This window comes from Ahaetulla prasina, chromosome 1 (assembly GCF_028640845.1).
Source record: "Ahaetulla prasina isolate Xishuangbanna chromosome 1, ASM2864084v1, whole genome shotgun sequence".
NCBI classification, from domain to species: Eukaryota; Metazoa; Chordata; class Lepidosauria; order Squamata; family Colubridae; genus Ahaetulla; species Ahaetulla prasina.
The window spans coordinates 198,319,486-198,337,790 of NC_080539.1; the positions used below are offsets into that span (position 1 = coordinate 198,319,486).

The 18,305-nt window shown below is 36.9% G+C and overlaps 1 protein-coding gene across 2 annotated transcripts in view; it reads right to left on the reverse strand.

Annotated features, from left to right (window-relative positions):
• Window positions 1-292: 292 nt before the first annotated feature.
• Window positions 293-18,305, reverse strand: part of BMPR2 (bone morphogenetic protein receptor type 2) — a 77,894-nt gene continuing 59,881 nt past the window's right edge. For both annotated transcript variants that reach the window (XM_058187002.1, XM_058187011.1), the window contains 5 exons: window positions 14,868-15,015; window positions 13,329-13,465; window positions 11,987-12,159; window positions 9,359-10,638; window positions 293-7,230 (listed from right to left, as the gene is read on the reverse strand). In XM_058187002.1, the coding sequence (XP_058042985.1) occupies window positions 6,980-7,230; window positions 9,359-10,638; window positions 11,987-12,159; window positions 13,329-13,465; window positions 14,868-15,015 (1,989 nt within the window). In that variant the 3' untranslated portion in view covers window positions 293-6,979. The remainder of the gene's footprint in view (window positions 7,231-9,358; window positions 10,639-11,986; window positions 12,160-13,328; window positions 13,466-14,867; window positions 15,016-18,305) is intronic.

The window sequence follows — 18,305 nt, forward strand, 5'->3', positions numbered from 1 at the left end:
TCACGGCTGGAATATCCAAGTAGCTATTATTCATATGTTTTATTTACAAGAACATGTAAGCATAAAGGCAAGGATTGGCAAATAATATATAAGGGTGACCTATTCCTGATCACATTTTTTTAGCATTCTTCTCTATTATGCAATTATAGGGATAAACTGAAAAATTGAAAACTCCCTAAACTGAAAAACATCATAAAAGATAACAGGTCAGTATAAAAATATTTTTACATGTAAGAGTGACACCTATTGGTCAATTTAGAGATGTTTAAGTGACACACATGTACAAACTTCATACTTTCATGAAGTGATATTTATTAAATGGATTAATGCATAATTTTACAGCAAGTCTTTCCCCTCTCCACAAACCCCCTAAAGGATAGTTTTTAAATGTTCTGATCCATTCTTTTCATTAAAACAGTCTGTTTATTCAGATTCATATATCACAAGGCATTTTGTTACAAGAATTCATAGAAAACTCTAAAGTGGCTTTCAGTAATGTCAGCTTTCTCAGTGGCCTCCATAAAACATTAAAAAAAACCAATAAATGTAATTAAGTCACATCCTGTAATACACAACTTAAATAGCATAGCAAAATATGGAGTAGTTTATACAAAAATAATAAAACTAATTGTTATAAACTGGCTATTTCAGCAGTAATGTGGGAGACAGTACAATAGGACTACAATATGACAACTAGCATTCTTCAGCTTACTTTCTAGAAATATTTGGGTGCTTGGTTATTGAAAACTGTACAGTAGTATTTTTGTAATTACCGGTATATATAGGTTCACATTTCAGCTTCAGTGAATGTTGTCTTGTATCTGGCTATTGTCCGAATACATTTTTTAGAAAACATTTAATCTGAAGCAAAGAAAGGTGTGTTTCAATCTTGCATGCTGGTCAGTACATTTCCTTCAGTATAAGAAAACAAATATGCAGCACTGATATAATTTGATCTTGAGTAACCAACACAAACTAAGATAGACAAAAATTAGATATGGAATCATTCTTTTTTTTTTTTGAATTTCTAGTTGCCTTTCCCATTTAATTTGGATTTTTTCATGGATAAATCTAAGCGCTGTAAATTCCAGGGATATAGCTAAAAGAAAAACCATAACCATAATATTAGTACTAGACAAATGTTATATAATATATAATTTTGCCAAATCCCCCAAAATTAAAATAAACACTCTGAACTAAGTGCTCTAAAAAAATCTGGAAAAAAAAACATTTTCTTGACAAAGTCAGAAGAGGGCACTTTCTGATTTATAACTGCATTTTATATATATTTATTTATTTACATGGTAGAGCCTGAGACATTCCCATTTTGGATGTGAACAAGTAGTTCTCTACTTCTAATTTCTCTGTACGACTTATGGCCACAACTGGAACCAGAATTTCTGTTGCTAAGGAAAGTGGTGATTAACTGACTTTTAGTTGTAAAGGTTGTAAAACTGGTGATTTTACCACCTTTTTTGCCACAGTTAAGTGAAACATATTGTCATTAAGCAAATCCAACTTCCCCCATTGACTCTGTTCGTTGGAAGCTGGCAGGGAAGATTGCAAAGGGCAATCAAATGATTCGGGGATGATGCAACTGTCATAAATTCATGCTGGTTTCCAAGCACATGAATTCTGATCATGTGATCATGGGGATATTGTGACAGTCATAAGTGCAAAGACTGGTTGCAAGTCCCTTTTTTTTTTAGTACCATAGTAACTTTGAATGGTTGCTAAGCAAATGGTTGTAAGTTAAGCACTACCTGCAATGAGGCTAGTCGTCTTCTTTATGTAGCATATGTCCATGAATTCATGCCATAATAAATTTGGTAGTTTTTAAAGTACTCCCCAGAATCTTTGCTTCACTTCTAATAGTCTAATAGCTTTGTAAATAGATTCTCAAAGAACCCCTGCATTGTAAGCCCTATTGCAAAGGAATAATCAAGTATCTAATAACTGCATAACTTATATAAAGGAAGGAGAATATTCTTACTTTTTGAGAAATAAGAGACCAGAATTTTTAACAGTGCCAACTATTATATCACCAAATAAATTCTATAAAACAAAATAAGAACCAGATTGATTAAGATGGCATTTTAACCACTTGTCTTTTTAAGTGATCCCCTTTAAAATGTAACAATGTTGGACAAAGGAAAGCCAATCTTTCTATCTGAATCTGTGTTTGTAATTTTAGATTTGAACTTAAACATCAGAAGCAAGCACACAATGGGCAGGGACACTTCAAGACTTTGAATGACATGCTTGAAAAAGCAAATGCTTCAGTTTAAATCTGCATACAGGACCACTGCCTATCTCAAGTTTGAGGTATTTTCCCTCTACCACTCAAAAGTGCATCCTGAAATGAAGTACACACTTCAGCCAATAGGCATTCAGTAGTCCTGGCAAAATAATGACATGGATGAAACTGGAATAAGCAATGACATCTGTTGAAAAGATTCACTGAGGGCTACTAGAGTTCATACTTTTATTTTCTCTTGCCTTTGGCTTCAAAGTACATCATTTTGTGTTGGTCAAGAAGCACCCAATACTTTGGCTACAATGGAAGCTCTCTGGAACTCACAAAAAAACCTTCAGCTTTTTCAAGCATTTAAACTGTACCCTCTAAGTTCAACCCTTTTCAGCTTAAATGACACATGCTTACCCAATTAATGAAAAATATAAAACAACTGCTGCCTCCTCCAGATGCTGCTAAAGCAGCAGTTATAGCAAGTATGGCTCATTGCAGAGAATCTAGCCAATTCCCCCAAGAAAACTTTTTTAAAAACTGGTCACAGTTCAACATGGACTCCAAATGCAAGATATGGTTTCACTTATTTCCCAAGGTCTTCTCAATTGAGATTCCACAAGCTACGATCTTAACTCTGATGTTTGAATGGACTTAGGGTAGAAGAACAAAATAAAACAATAACAAGGGTATCTAAACTTGATTGCTCAATACTTTTTATCTCAAAATTGCTTTCTCAAATTCCTTTTGTTACTCTAGGGCAGGGGTGTCAAACTGGTGGCCCACAAGCCAGATGTGTCATGTGCAGGCCACACCCACTCCAGCAAAGGGGAAAAACATCAAAATATGTCACGCGATTGAGTTTGACATCCTAGGGGAAAGAGATGAAAGCCACATATGAAGTTCCTCTGCAAAAAAGAAATTAAATGAAATTACTGACTTAGTCTAGGCTAGATGATCATATATGGTTCAAAATTAATTGTAAGTTTATCAGATATTTTCAAATTACCAAGGAAAAATAAAAAGTATTTAGACTATTCTTTATATCACATATTTTCCTAATAAAATTAATATTTTAAAAATTGCAATAGAAAACTGAATGCTATTAACTGGAAAAAGTAATAAAAGACAAGTATGGTAAAAATGAAAAAATTGTTCTTCATTAAAATCCTTTGATGAAATAGGCTCTATAACCTTTATATTAATCTGTTTTGTTAAAAAACAATCATGGGGAAAAATACATCATAAGGAATAGTGCTTAGAGATGCAGCAGATGTGCAAGGACTTACTGCTAGAATATTGCAAATAATGTGGATGAAAAATTCCTATCTCAAGCACGAATCTAATTTGAGTTCCTCCCAACAATGTGTGGGTATTCATGATTACAACAGCTTTTGAGGAACAATGCAGAATTTTGCATTTATGCATTTTATGTTGTTCATTCAACTCAAATAAATGTGACTACTGAGCAGAACAACTTTCTACTTTCAAATGATAACAAAGGTAGCCTGAATTATCCTGTCTGTTATATCTAACACAAAATACATGCTTTTAATATTGTTCTCCATGAATTAAAATGCAATTAACATATCTTTAATTTTTTTAAAAATTCTTCACTTATTATACAATTTATACAATAAGAGTGCAATTGTTTAACTTGCGCACTATTTTCCTTCCCCTGCATCATATTATGGGTGGGGTGGAGGTGAAATTATAGTGAAACAATGAGCCTGCCACATTAGAAAAATAAATTGTCTTTGATTTGCTAAGTAATGGAATTCTGGCACCATTTTATTCATTTTTGGAAATTTGTTCTTACAAAATGGCAAATAATGTACCTCATCATTTTCTAATTCAAAATATTGATAAAGGGAGGTATGTTTTCAATAAACACTTGCAACTGATCATTTGCTAGCAGTATAATTTTAAGGAATCACATCTATAACTGTGCAAAATTAACTAAGAGCAAAATGTCTATGATACATCATATTTTGGAAACATATTATAAATTATATTTTTTAACTTTTAAACTTAGGCCATTGAACTATATCGATATGACACATGGTGAAATAATAGCCACATTCTACAATCATTGTCAATATATTCTGATACACTTAATACCAAACAGATCTAAAATGGAACCGAATTACTTTTAGAGACTTTTCTTTGCACCAATATTTCCTTCTGCTTTCTTTTTAATTAGCAGTTTTTTACATTTAAATAAACTCTAGAAAATATTTAAGAAAACACCTCATGCTTCCTGTTTTTGGGATGTAGGGAGAGGCATCTGCCCAAAGAAAATTTAGAAAATTTAGAAATAAACCTCTTCCCTGACCCTTTGGATATTTGAAGTATAAAAGGATTGGGCCCATTCAGGACATCTAGGCAATTCACTTTTCAAAATAAAGCTTCCTTTTCTGATAATACCCTTTTGGAGTACAGCACTCTGGGGCAGCTGGAAGGGTATTTAAGTCCCACTAATCAAATTTCCTCTTGGCCTGAATATTGCTACCTGGAGAAATCAGTTTGATCAGTGTAGGAGCTCCTACAATGTTTTTTCCACCAAAAAAATATCTAAACTTGTTCTTTAAAGCTGATTTAGGGATTGCACAGCAATTTAGGTGGATATCTCAAAACTTGCCTTGAAAAGCTTGATTTAAGCAAGCCACAAATTCAAGCATGTAAAACTGCTCACCATGAAAGCTGACTTTGCCCCTCTTTTCCCCAGAACAGTTCAGTGTAACTCAAATGGTAAATGTTGATAAGAAAATCTAATTCTATGAATAGTTGTACAATAAAAAGCGAGCTTGAATGAAATATGGTAGGACTACAACTTTTTGTAAATGTGTTATTGCATGAATCTAGGACAAAGTCCTAAGAAAACCGGCAGCCAAGGTGTAGGTATGCTATGACTGTAAGAATAAAGGCAACATACTTCTAGAAAGACAGTAAATAATAGAATTCAACGAAAAAGGTGACTTTTAAAATTATTTAAAGTGGGCCTTAAAAAGGTGAAAAAATATAATAATGTAATGTAAATATATAATGTAATTAATGTATATAAATAACAAACTTCCTTTATTTTTAATATTTTTATTATATCTTGTGGGGCTCATTACTAGCTGTCCAAAGCTGCAGGTTGGACATGCTTGTTCTATCTGACTTTTATATGACCCAATATGACTTTATTGGGTGATTTCCAGAAGCAGCTTCTAAAATTCCTGGTCAGAACAACCAAAGATTTATAGGCTTTTGAGATAAGCATAAATCATATTCTAGAAGAATAACTAATGAAAGAAGAACTGGATCCTTTCATTAAACTCTTATAGGGCCAATCAGATATAGCAGGCAACCTAATGTCAATACTAAGGTAGATCATTTTGGTTGTGACGATAACCAAGGCATAGAAAGCGAGCAAATTAATCCAGGTTTTAGCTTTTCTACTTAAAAATATGCCTAAACAATCTGTACACAATGTGTTTAAGGTAAATTACAAAGATGAGACAAAAATGTATTTCCAGCAAGCATCAAAAGCATCCATTAAGGAAAAATATACATAAATACTATATTTAACTGACAAATTGCATAAACTATACAATAAGAATGACAGCCAGCCACACAAATGCACACATAAGGGGCTACATCCAACCACCCATAAGCATATGCAAGAGATTTTATCTTTGCTCTCTTCCTTCCATGCCATACAGTTCTGCTCTGTTTTTGTACTTCTAATTCTCACATGCATCTTGTCTTGGTGAAAATAAACCATAAATCACCTATCCAAGGTAGAATTTTCTTTACCCTGTAAATTTCCTAATTGAAAATACATTTAATTAGTATCACACTAATCAGGAAGATAACTGTTGATTTCTTACATTTCTTAAACACTTTCTTGATTAAAATTTTCCCAACCTGTGTCAGTCATTATGAAGAAAAATTAAATTTCTAATTTGGAAGTATGAAAGATAAAAGATTCGTTCTTTTCATTTTTTAAAAAAAAAAGAGTCAAGGGAGGGAGAAAAATCATGCATTAACTCTAATTTTAGAGCACATATACTGGTAGATAAAAGCAGTTACTTCAAGGTGATTATGCTTGCAGAGTTCATGGTTAGAAACCACTGGCTGCCAAATTACCAAATTAAACACAGCTATTGACATTTTTAACTCCAAAAAGAAGAATGTATTGTAGGAATGGAAACACAAAGTATATTATGAACTACAGACTATTGCACATTTCAACATAATATAGGTGTAAAATAGAAAGTATGAAAGTAATACACTCTTGTTACACAGAAACATACAAATGATTTGTGCACACAATTCAAATCATGAACAGTGGACGCCACCATAGTCCACTGGCTTAGCTGTTTAGTGACCTTTAGAAACTGGTCCAGACTGATTATCAGCAATACATTTTCTTGTTTTTGATTTAAAAAAAAAAATATTTTGAGACCACAGTATTTGATACATACATATATAATTCCGTGGTCAAGGATGAACAGATGTAGTTTTGCAATTCTAAATAAAAAGTGCAAAATGTAAAAAAAAAAGAACAAAATTAAAATTATGGAAGCATAAGCTAAAAATTGTCTGCATAGCTGAAATCTATTTAAAGCAAGTCCTTGGTAAGGAGTACTGACAGAAGAAAGCAGGAAGTTTTTTTTAATATAAAATGTCTTCTGCATGTTCATTAACAGAATGCAATAATGTCAGTTGTGTAAGCTTTTAAACAATTCACAGACAGTTCACTCCTGCATCTTTAGACACCATAGTTGTTGCAGTACCTCCTTCTCCAAGGTAAACAGCTGTGCTGGACTTAGAACTAACCACCCTGTCACCCCCATTGTTGTTAATCTCACAATCCAGAGGTTCTGTGGAGATGACCCATGTTGAAGGGCGCCATCTCTTTAGGGAATAAGGCGTTTTCACACGTTTCTTGATCTTTTCGCCTGAGCCAGATTTCCCCTCAAGAGATGATTCACCCACTAAAAAGGAAGAATAGACAATGTTATCACACAGTTGGAAAACATAAATACAATAAAAAGAGCAAAATCCTGTGATGCTCTCTTCCTTAAAATTAACCTGATACAGGGTGCTGCCAGCATCCTAGGTATCAACCAAGTATCTTCTTAAAATATACAAATTATTATTATTATTATTATTATTATTATTATTATTATTATTATTATTATTATTATTATTATTATTATTATTATTTTTGCATTATTGTCACAACTAAGGCATTGTTTTGGATTTATTCTTGAATGGCAGATCTCAGCAGACTAAACAGGACATTTAAAGTATAGTTTATGCTAGACTGCAAATGAGAATGCACTATTACTATGAAAACAACGGAATACAAAAGAATATCAAATACTTTGGCCATAACTTCCAAGGATGTACTGTATTGTTCAGAGTATAAGATGCACTCCCCCCCCCCAAAGTGGGTGAAAATTTCAGTGCGTCTTACAGACCGAATACGGGCCTGTTTTTGGCCTCCTGAACCCTCTGTGTGTCACGTTTTCACTCTCCCCGGCCTCCAGAAGCACTCTGCAGTGCTCCACACATCATGTTTTTGCCAAAAACACCTGGCTTTGGTCTGCAGAGTGCTTTTGGGGGCTGGGGAGGGCGAAAATGTGACGCAGGGAGGCCAAAAACTTTTTCCCCCCTTGTTTTCCTCCTGTAAATCTAGGTGCGTCTTATAGTCCAGTGCATCTTATTGCCTGAAAAATACGGTAATTTGTTTTGTGTAGGAATTGTTTTAAATGGAGAAGCATCAAACATTCAATTACTAATTTTTTTTTGAAAAGCACCAAAAATTATGTTGTTATTTTGCTCTAAAAATAGTATAATCTATGGAGTTTTTTTCTGAAATATTTATTGCTGCATGTCTAAACTGACTAGTTAAACTCTTAGCTCTGCATGGGAAAACTACCACTAAGGAGACTGATATGCTGTGAAAAAACTAAAGTACACAAAAATGTTCCAAATCAGGGGTTTTCTTTTATGTTTGAAATTCAAAGCATAAAGTTCTAAAATATATTTAATGCATAGTTGGTATCAATGCTTCACTGAACTACAGATAGTGCTCATTAACAACTGCCTTGTACAATGACTGTTTTCAGTTATGACAGTGATGTAATAACAACTTTGTGATCAATGCCCATGTTTACAACCTCATATGTCTGCAAAGCAAAGGAAAGCTGAAGTAAACTCATAAGCACCACCAGTATTTCACTTAGTGACTGCTTCACTTAATGACTGAGTTATTTATTCCAATTGTGGTTGCTAAACGAGGACTATCTGTAGGATGACAAAGAAACTGCTCAGATCCTACTGAACTATATTGGGAAGAAGGGTCCTTCTTTAATTAAACTACTTAAACTAAATAATGCAATGTTTTATACAAATCTGATACTTGATAATTTGATACAAGATAAGAAGCTTGTTATTTTATGTAGATAAAAAAAGATTATTCTGGTGGCATTCAACTAAAACTGAAGATATGTGCAAGATATCTGTTCTTCTATTATGTAGCTTACTACAGGATAAGAAGCTTTCTAAAATATAAAAGAATTTCTTCTCAGAGTGATTTAGAATATACCGTAATAACATAATGAATTGGTAATGAGCCATCTATCAAGCAACGGAAGGTTTACTCAAGCCTTGAAAGCACTCTTGTTTTCATGCAACTTGAAAACACTGATACAAGATTTCCCTTGCTAATTCTTTGCCTTTCAAAGGACTCTATTATAACATTGGGAATGTATAACAAGCCAAAGATCAAATGTTTGGAAAAAATCAGTTTTGGTAAAGCACATTCTTGAAGCCACAGCTTTCTTAGAAAAAAGAAAGCCTGCACAAATTATTTTTAGATCCCATAAGCATAAGCAACGTATTTATGCTTACAAGATGAAAGGATACACTTCACTGGAAAGAACAGAGATAATTTAACTGAGGTATGAGGCAGGCAGCAATGGAACAAATACAGAAATGGACAGACACTTTGTTTCGAGGGGGAAAGGGTGCACACAACTTTCATCATTTAAAATCATCATGCTTAATTCTGAAAATAATTTGCCAAGATTCACTCATGTATCCCGCAGAACTCACACTGAATATTATACCCATCCAAAATATTTGTGGCAGAAAGATCCAGAGAGTTAGGCCTCTGTGCTCTTTTAATGTGGGTCGGTCCAGAAGTTGGCGCTGTTCTCTCAGTGCTTTGGGTAGAAACACCTTGCTCTAGAGGCAGGTTACTGTTGTTGTTGTTTGTATTTGTCCGGCCGTTATCCAGTGACCGTTCTCTTCTATCTACCAGTCGATCGAGGATGCCCTCATCATGGCTCACTTGCTGCTCCCTTCTTAATAATGGCTCATGTTCATCAGGACTTGAATTGATATTCAGACGACTATCTTCTCCACTGAACTGATGTTGCAACATCTCTTGGGCTCTGTGTGTTCCTGAGCTACTTGTTTGGCCTGATGGCACTGTCCCATTGGCATACTGTGTTGACACAGTATGAGAGTTTGTTGTATGGCTCCTCCCTGCCACTTCATTTGTGGTAACCGTTACTAAGTGAGGTTCTGCAGCATTTATAGTATTCATCTTGGCAACTCCAGTTTCTACTTGCTTCAAGTTTGATTTGTGCTTCCCTCCAAATTTCAGCCGAGACTCCTTTGTTGAATTTTTGGTGTTTAAGGGTAGGCTAGTAGGCCTCTTTGGGAGGTTCTGCTGTTTGGGAAGAGGGTAGACCTGAGCAGACTGAACATCTGAAATTAGGCATGCTTGGCCATTTCCAACTTGCATGAAGTCCTGTTGTCCATTTGCTTCTACTGCCAATTTTATCAGTGGGTACAGCAAACTGGAACTAGTGCTGCTAAGTGGATCTGGCCCACTGAACTGCTTCAGAGAATGCTCCATCAGGTTTTCATCAGAGCTTTCCTTTAAGTTTTTATCTACTTCTTTTGGATCCAGCTTGTTAGTTTCCAAGTCCTCCTCTGTTAGTTGCAGACAAACAGGAGTTGGCCCACATGATTGCATGCCATTTGCAGCACAAATGTTTGTTTCACCTGAATAAGGCATTTCAGATATGGTAGTCATGCCAGTGCTTGGAGTAAGGCCAGTTGTGTTGGTGGTGGTAGTGTTGGCTGACAAGCTGGTAACGCTTGTCTCAGGGCTTGGAATACGAGCTTGTGCTTGCTGCCGCTCATAGTTAATGGAATTTCTGTTCTTCTCCCCAACTGTCAGTGGTGTACTGGACACTGAAAGTTCAGATGAAATGTTCTTCACTTTACTATCACTGTGATTAATTGAATCCTCAATGAAAGATGAGGAAGAATATTCTTGATATGGTCTGGTCTTTGCCATTCGTCTATGGTGTGACAGGTTTCTTTAGGAAAACAAAAAGACAATAGGATTAAGAGTACTTAAAAGTATTTCAATGCAAAAAAGGATATTTTAACCAAGAAGTATAATGACAGAACAAATTGGAGCATTGCTATACTGCTGATGTTTCACTGCTTTCCATACAAGCTGCTCGATATTTCTCCCTTTCTCTTTAGAAGTAGCATGCCTATGTTTTTTTTTTAAAAAACACAGTTTTTTAAGATATGAGAAGGGTATATTGTAAATGTTCTCTGTTTCATTCTTTGTTTGGGCTAGTTAATTTAATCATCGGAGAAGATGGCAGTTGCATCTTCAGTTGCAGTTGCCATCTTCTGAAAGAAGAAAACCTTCTGAAGCACTCTTTCAAAATCTGTAGCATTTAATGAAGATGCCAGATATGGTTTAGATGAGAGTGCTACATACTTCTGTAAGGATACTTTAGAGGAGAAGTTCTGGATGGGGCTGTTATCCTGAACAGGCAAGCTGTTGGTTCTTAAAAACTTCAGTAAGATTTCAGAGAAGAATAAAGGTTGCACATATTCCTGAAATGAATGAATGACACTATTTACTTCTGATATGACAGAGGGAATCACTACAGAAAATTATTCCTTCTTTATGAACCATATATCTGATCACTCAATAAAAGCTACTAAAAAAACAGAGAAGATTCTAAGATAAGAGGTTGAAATATAAAAATTCATGCTTAGGCAAAGCAGGGGAAATGAACTGGGGCAGAGTACAGCAGAACCAAATTTAGGAAGAAAAATCTACAAATGTAATTCCTGCCTTCCTGAGCAATAGAAAAAAATCTTTGTTGGATTCATTTTTATACCAAATTAAGGATATTTCCAACTGAAAGGATGCTATGTATGTCACTAGGTATCTTTCAGAGTAACCACAACTGTAACTGTATATAACTGTCTTTGAAATGCTTTCCTGGATTTATTTTCAGTTTCATACTGAGACAGCCTATAAAAGGAACATTGGTGCAATTGAAGGTATTTTTCTATGTTTACCTAAAGAGCACCATGATTTCAATATTGCGATACTGAGTGAGTTCAGGTTCTTTTTTTTCAGATATGTAACTAATATGCAGGTACTGTATACGTGATAACAATTCTTAAGGAATTACTTCAGAAACAAACAATAATTACAGCCTGTGACTCATGAATAATCAGCACGAGAGGAAGGTATTACTTATTGGAAAAACAGCTTTTTCTATATATGTAAAATTAAGTGCTGGAGAAATGTGATGTTCTTGCAATGAAACCAAATTTTCAAGAAAAGCATGTGCAACAAATGTGGACCTTGGATGCATGGAGACAGACAGACAGACAGACAGAACTATATACCGTTCATTTTGCATAGCTGTAGACATAGGGTTAACAGTTGGGCTGACAGATTTATTCCTCTCCCAAATCATCATGAGTTCAGCCATCCTTTCTTCAGCACACTGGGCTGTCAGCCGAGCTTCAGCATCTTGATCCCAGCAGTCTTCGATTGTCTCTTTCAGTGACCTTACAGCCTACCAAAGAAAACAGGATATTTTTTCAAACTTTTTTTTAACCTTTTTTCTTCAATACTACTGCTAATGATCAACAGTTGTATTATGTATTATTATTAAAAACAGGCAAATCTAGGAAGAGTAGTATTACATAAGACCAAAGACTTATCCATTCTAACATTGTTTCCCCAAACAGTTCACTAGATATTTAAGAAAAATCTGGACGTTGGACAAAAAACTGTTTTCTTCAAATATTGTTTCCTTGACATTGACATTCAAAAGTATGCTACCACTGATCATGAAGATTTCATAAATCATAACTAGTTGTCACTAATGTGACAAAACTCTCACAACCTCAAATAGTAAGTATAGTGGAAAACTGTAATTCTGTGCCTATAACCTATTAGTGATCTATGTATAGCTAGCATTTTACATTACAAAAATATAAGTCATTATAGCATACTTTACTCCAGTGGTAGTCAACCTGGTCCCTACCGCCCACTAGTGGGCGTTCCAGCTTTCATGGTGGGCAGTAGGGGTTTTGTCCAATACTGAAGCACTTTCCTTTTTTTTAATTTAATTGACTTTTTAAAAAAAATTCATAGCATTATTTAAAAACATTTTCATTAGGTTTTCATAAAATTCCCCGTGACAATTGCAGCATAACCATGGGTGAAATGCTCCCAGTTCGGACTGGATCAGCTGATCTGGTAGCAATGGCGGCGGGTGGTTCGGAGAACCGGTAGCAAAAATCTCACCCCGCCCCGCCCTTGCCCAGCTGAGCCGCACATTCATCAGAGGCTTTTTCTTTTACTTTTAAAAGCATTTTTTCTACAACCTTTTCGGTTGAAGAGGTAAAAAATGCTTTTAAAAGGCTCTGACGATCCCAGCTGAGTTGCCTGATCGTCAGAGCCTTTTTTTTTTTACTTTTAAAAACATTTTTTTACAACCTCTTTGGCCAAATAGGTTGTAAAAAATGCTTTTAAAAGTAAAAAAAAAAGATTGCGTGTTACAGCTGATCACACACACACCCACGCGCTGTTCTACTTACGGCATTCCTCCTTTTGGCATGCACTGCGCGCACACACCTCGCATTTGGTGCGTGGTGCGCACTGCGCAATCAGCGAACCGGTAGTAAACCGGTTCAGATTTCACCACTGAGCATAACTTATTTTTTTTGCTTTTCTTACCAAGCTGTTCTCTTTCCAGGCCTCTGGGAATTTTGGTCTTTGCTTTTCTCTAGAAACAAGGACTTGCATATCTTCAAAAGTGGGGTGGTTTCCAACTTCTACTTGGAATGCTGTTTGGAACTCTGGCACAGATTCTCCTGCTTGCAGAAAAGCGTACGTCAATGTTATCAGGAAGCAGAAAAAATAAAACAAAATAGAGTTGATGTTGAAATGTTGGAGTCTAGCAAAAATATATTTATTATGTTGTTTTTTCTTCACAGACAAGATTGGATTTGTTAATAAATAAGGAAACAGTATATAAACAGTTGAAAATATTCTGAAAGTTTTAACTAAAGCTAATAATTAAACAAAATTTTTAATTATTCTATAAACATTTGAAAAGCCTTCTGGTGGCATATTTCTGTCCCCCCTACTTATATTATTTAGAATGCTGATTTTGGAATACCTTTTGAATTGTAAAAAAGAAGGAACAGTTCTGGGTTTTTAAAAAGAAACTACAAGTTTAAATACAGTAGCTATTAGGGAGTCTACACAGCCCTGTTAAAATGCCAGATTTTTGAGTTGTAAATAAATAAATAAATCAGTTCAGAATTCTTTCTACCTTTAATTATAACATATAAGCTTTACAATTCAATTGAAAAACAAACTGAAATCTTTTAGAGGGGAAAATGCTACGTGGTAGGCAGACTTCGGATCTGAAACATATACGGTACTTTGATTTTTCATTAGATCTCGCTGATCAGAGGAAGGCAGTATGTGGCCAGTAAACTGCATAAAGTCTCTGGTTCCTCCCCGCACCCCACTTTTTTCCCCTACCATAGCAAATTGCAGGGCCAAGTCTAACTGACAAATTGAATCAGTGGGTTAAATTTCCCCTTTCTAAAAAAAGTAATAAAAAGAAGAAACTACCAGCAAAGAGGTTGCCCATCCTGTCTTATATACAGTACACCACTTGGCAAGTGGTTAAGTTGACAGAATAAACTGAGCCACTTCCTCACCCAGGAAAAATCAAAACATAACAGCTGAACGTACTGTGCATGGCAGCAGCCATTAGGTCTCATAACTGAACAGTTAAGCATGTTCTTTGAACCCAACTGGTGTCTCAAAGGCTGTAGTTAGAATTAAAAAGGATATGTGGTGCTTCCAATCATACACCATCCCCAGAACTGATTTTCATTACCAGAACTAAACTATGACATATGTATCACCATGACATTTTGGGTGATATGCCAATGTTCACCAACAACAACAACTATTCTTGAAAGCATGCCTTTCCTCAATACCTAATGCTTATTGGCAAGAATAATGCTTATTATAAAGCAGGAAGGTGGATACCACCCTGTAACACTAGATGGCACTGAACTAATTTGACAAGCAAAGCAAAAATGAGTTAAAAGAAAAATCTGACAACCAACACACCTAAAAATTCTTTGCACTAAGGAATTATAGGCTCTTATAATAATAATAAGTAATAACAATAAACAAATAGAACAGCTGTTGTAAGTGAAAAAGCATGCAGCATCCCAATTCTTCTATTACCTGGGAAGAGGTCTGTACATCTCATAAAAATCTCCCAGTAGATTAGACCAAGTGCATACATATCGACTTGCTTCAAAGCTGATTCACAGTCCCTTAAATTTACTGCTCCTTCCAGCACTTCAGGGGCCATATAGCGAATTGTCCCAACCTGTAAAGACATGTTGTTGCATTGTTACATTGGCTTGGTATTTATGAAATACTGTTCACTGTTCTTCAGGTAATTCAACAGGAATTTTTTTTAGCTACATTTACTTTCATCCACAAGACAGCATTAACATGAAAACATAAAGCTTTCTTGAGACCCATTCTGTGGAATCCCAATCTTATTATTTGCATTTAAAGTAATGTCTGTTCTTTCCAACACATTTGACTTTGTTATTTAGTAAACATACTCTCATAATAAAAACCTGGTGAAACTGAAGAATTCTTTACCCGAAAGACCAGTAAAAAGAGGTGACAGTTGCATGTTAAATAAATAAATAAAATATTAATCAAAAAAATAATGTTAAAATCCTATGCTTATCTACCCCCTCACCAGTTGTGGGTTTCTACCGGTTCGCGTGAACTGGTAGCGATAATTTGGGCTGGGTTGCTGAACTGGTAGCGACTGCTGGCTGGCCATGCCCCCAAACCAGTCCCCCACTTGCTTGCCCTGCCACCCGATGCTCAGTCGCCCTCCCCCCCCCGGGTCACTCCTCACTTCTAGTGTGTGCATCCTCGCTTGCAGCTTGCCTGTCTGAAGCACTAGTGCCCCAACTGAGCAGCCCTGATCTTCCTGCCAGGTAAGCCTGCGAGTTGCAGCTTACCTACCAGCCCCTGCCCCTCCACTGTCCCAGCCTACCTCCCCTACTCCCTTCCCTGTGGCCCGTAGCACTGCCATACTTCCCTGCCTTCCACGCAGCCTTCCTGGCAGTCCCCATGGCCAGGCCCACTTGCAAAGGCCTTCCCTACTCCCCCACAGCCCGCAGCCGTGTGGCCCCAACAAGCTTGCCTACCTTCTCTGCGGCCTTCCCAGTGTCCCATGACCAGCTTGCGAAAGCAGGCAAGTGGGCCTGGCCATGGGGACCACTGGGAAGGCAGGCAAGTATGGCAGGGCCGCCCGGCTGTGGGGAAGGGAGTTAGCAGCCTACTCCCTTCCCTGTGGCCCTGCCATGCTTGCCTGCCTTCCATGCGGCCTTCCAGGTGTCCCCGGGGCCAGCTTGCAACCCCCCCACCCCGCTTTCCTTTTATCTTTCTTTAATGCGCCCACTTCCCCCCCAAACCTCGGGACGTGGCTGCTCCTATCATCATGGCCTGTGGAGGAAGAGGCCTCCCGCAAAGCCCTCGAGGCGGCAGCAGGAGGGGGAAAAGAAAAAAAAAAGGCTTGGCCTCTGAAGCCTCTTGAAGGAGTCCTCCTTTTGTGTGTGTGTGGCGGTGCTGTGAGGCGAGCCAGGCAAAGGGAGCCCGGATAACCACGTCAGCTGCAATTGGCCCCTTTCCTTCCGCTGCCTTTTCCTTCTCTCTGCTAACAAAAGTCAGAGAGGATAAGGCAGTTGTTTTGCCAGGCATTTCTCTGCATTTCCATCCCAAGTCAGCCGCAGCTGCCACCTCCCATCTGCTGTTGGGAAGGCTTGGGATGGAAACGCTGAGAAATGCCTGATGAAGCAACTGCCTTTTCCTCTCCAACTTCTGTTAGTAGACAGAAGGAAGAGGCTGAGGCAGTGACAGGAAAGGGGCTGATCGCAGCCGGCGTGGTTACCTGGGCTCCCTTCACCTGGCTCGCCTCACAGAGCTGCCATACACACGCACAAGGAGGTCTCCTTCAAGAGGCTTCAGAAGCTGAGCCTTTTTTTTGTCTTTTCCCTCTCCTGCCGCTTTGCTGGCTGAAGAACTCTGGAAGTTGAAGTCCACAAGTCTTAAAGTTGCCAAGGTTGGAGATCCCTGCCCTAGACCACTTTAGGAGCAAAGTGTCAGCAAATTGCCACAAAATGGTGGGTTTTGCTCGCATTTCATATTCAGCAGTGCTACCTCCAAGATGCTCTTACTGAAGGTTTTAAATTTTGGAAAACTCGAGATAGAGGAATTGGGCCAAATAACTGCACACTACTAGTTTGTAGGGTCTAAAAAAAAAAGTGGTAATAGTGTTTCATAATATGCCAACAATAAAAGGTAAAGTAAGATAATTAGATGAAGGTAGCAAAAAAAATTATGATCGTTTCAGGATAAAATAAAATATATGTATAAAGAACAGAGTATCTATGGAGATTGTTGGTCTTCCAGGTCATGGTTGTCCCAAAAGTGCTTTTTCAAGAGGCAACTGGACTTTCTGGTTTTGTTTTGCTTTTTGAACACCTTTCGTTTCTCATCCAAGAAGCTTCTTCAGAACTGAAGAAGCTTGGATGAGAAGTGAAACATCTTCAGAGATATAAAGAGCAGACTATATTCAATATTTAAATATAAGTGAAGCTTTTGATCTGCAAAGCAAAGTCTTATGATTCAAGCTGTTGGAAGTCTTATGACGCAGACTGTGAGGTTTTAACATTTTAAAAAGCAAATGTTTAAATCTAAAAAAAGAAAGGCAAAACATTAAATACAAACAAAACAAAAGTATATAGCTGATTAAATCTATCATATTATAGAATGCTCTTAACTGACAAGTTAAAACTATTTTTTTTTTAAAAAAATGATTAACTTGAAGCTCATAAATGCTTAAATTTTCCTGGTAGGATAAATTTGTCAAAATGAAGATACTGACCAGGTTATTGTATTTTTTTAAAAAAGTATTTTAAAATCTGAAGCCATCCATTTGTGGTGGGTAGAGTCTAGGGAGGGAGGGAAAGACAAGAAAGAGAGCGAGAGAGAGAGAGAAAGAAAGAAAGAAAGAAAAAGGAAGAAAGGAAGTGAGAGGGGAAAAAAAGAAAGAAAGAAAGAAAGAAAGAAAGAAAGAAAGAAAGAAAGAAAGAAAGAAAGAAAGAAAGAGAAAAAGGAGACTGGCACTCGATGTGGCTTCAGAAGACGCTTTGAAACAGCATAGCAATCTAGGGCTGGAAGGGATCTCGAAGGTCATCTAGTCCAACCCCCTGCTGCAGCAGGAAACCTTACATTGTCTGGATTATTTTGGTGCCTCTAACAGAGAGCAAAATTGCCATAAAGGAGGAGGCATTTACTAGGACAAGGCTGCCACGCAGAGGAAGGCAGAGATAGTCCTTGACTTATGACCACAATTGAGCCCAAAATTTTGGTTGCTAAGCAAGAGTGTTGTTAAGTGAGTTTCACCACATTTTACTGAATCCATGACCTCTCCTGGCTCTAACAGTCTGTGCAAGCTAGGGAAGAACATCTGAAGGCATGTGTAATGTTCTAATGTACAGAAGTTATGGTTAAATGTGTGGCAGAAAGTGGACTCTGGCTGTGTTTTTCCAAATGTAGTGAGGTTGAATGTGTATAGTTTTAGAAGAG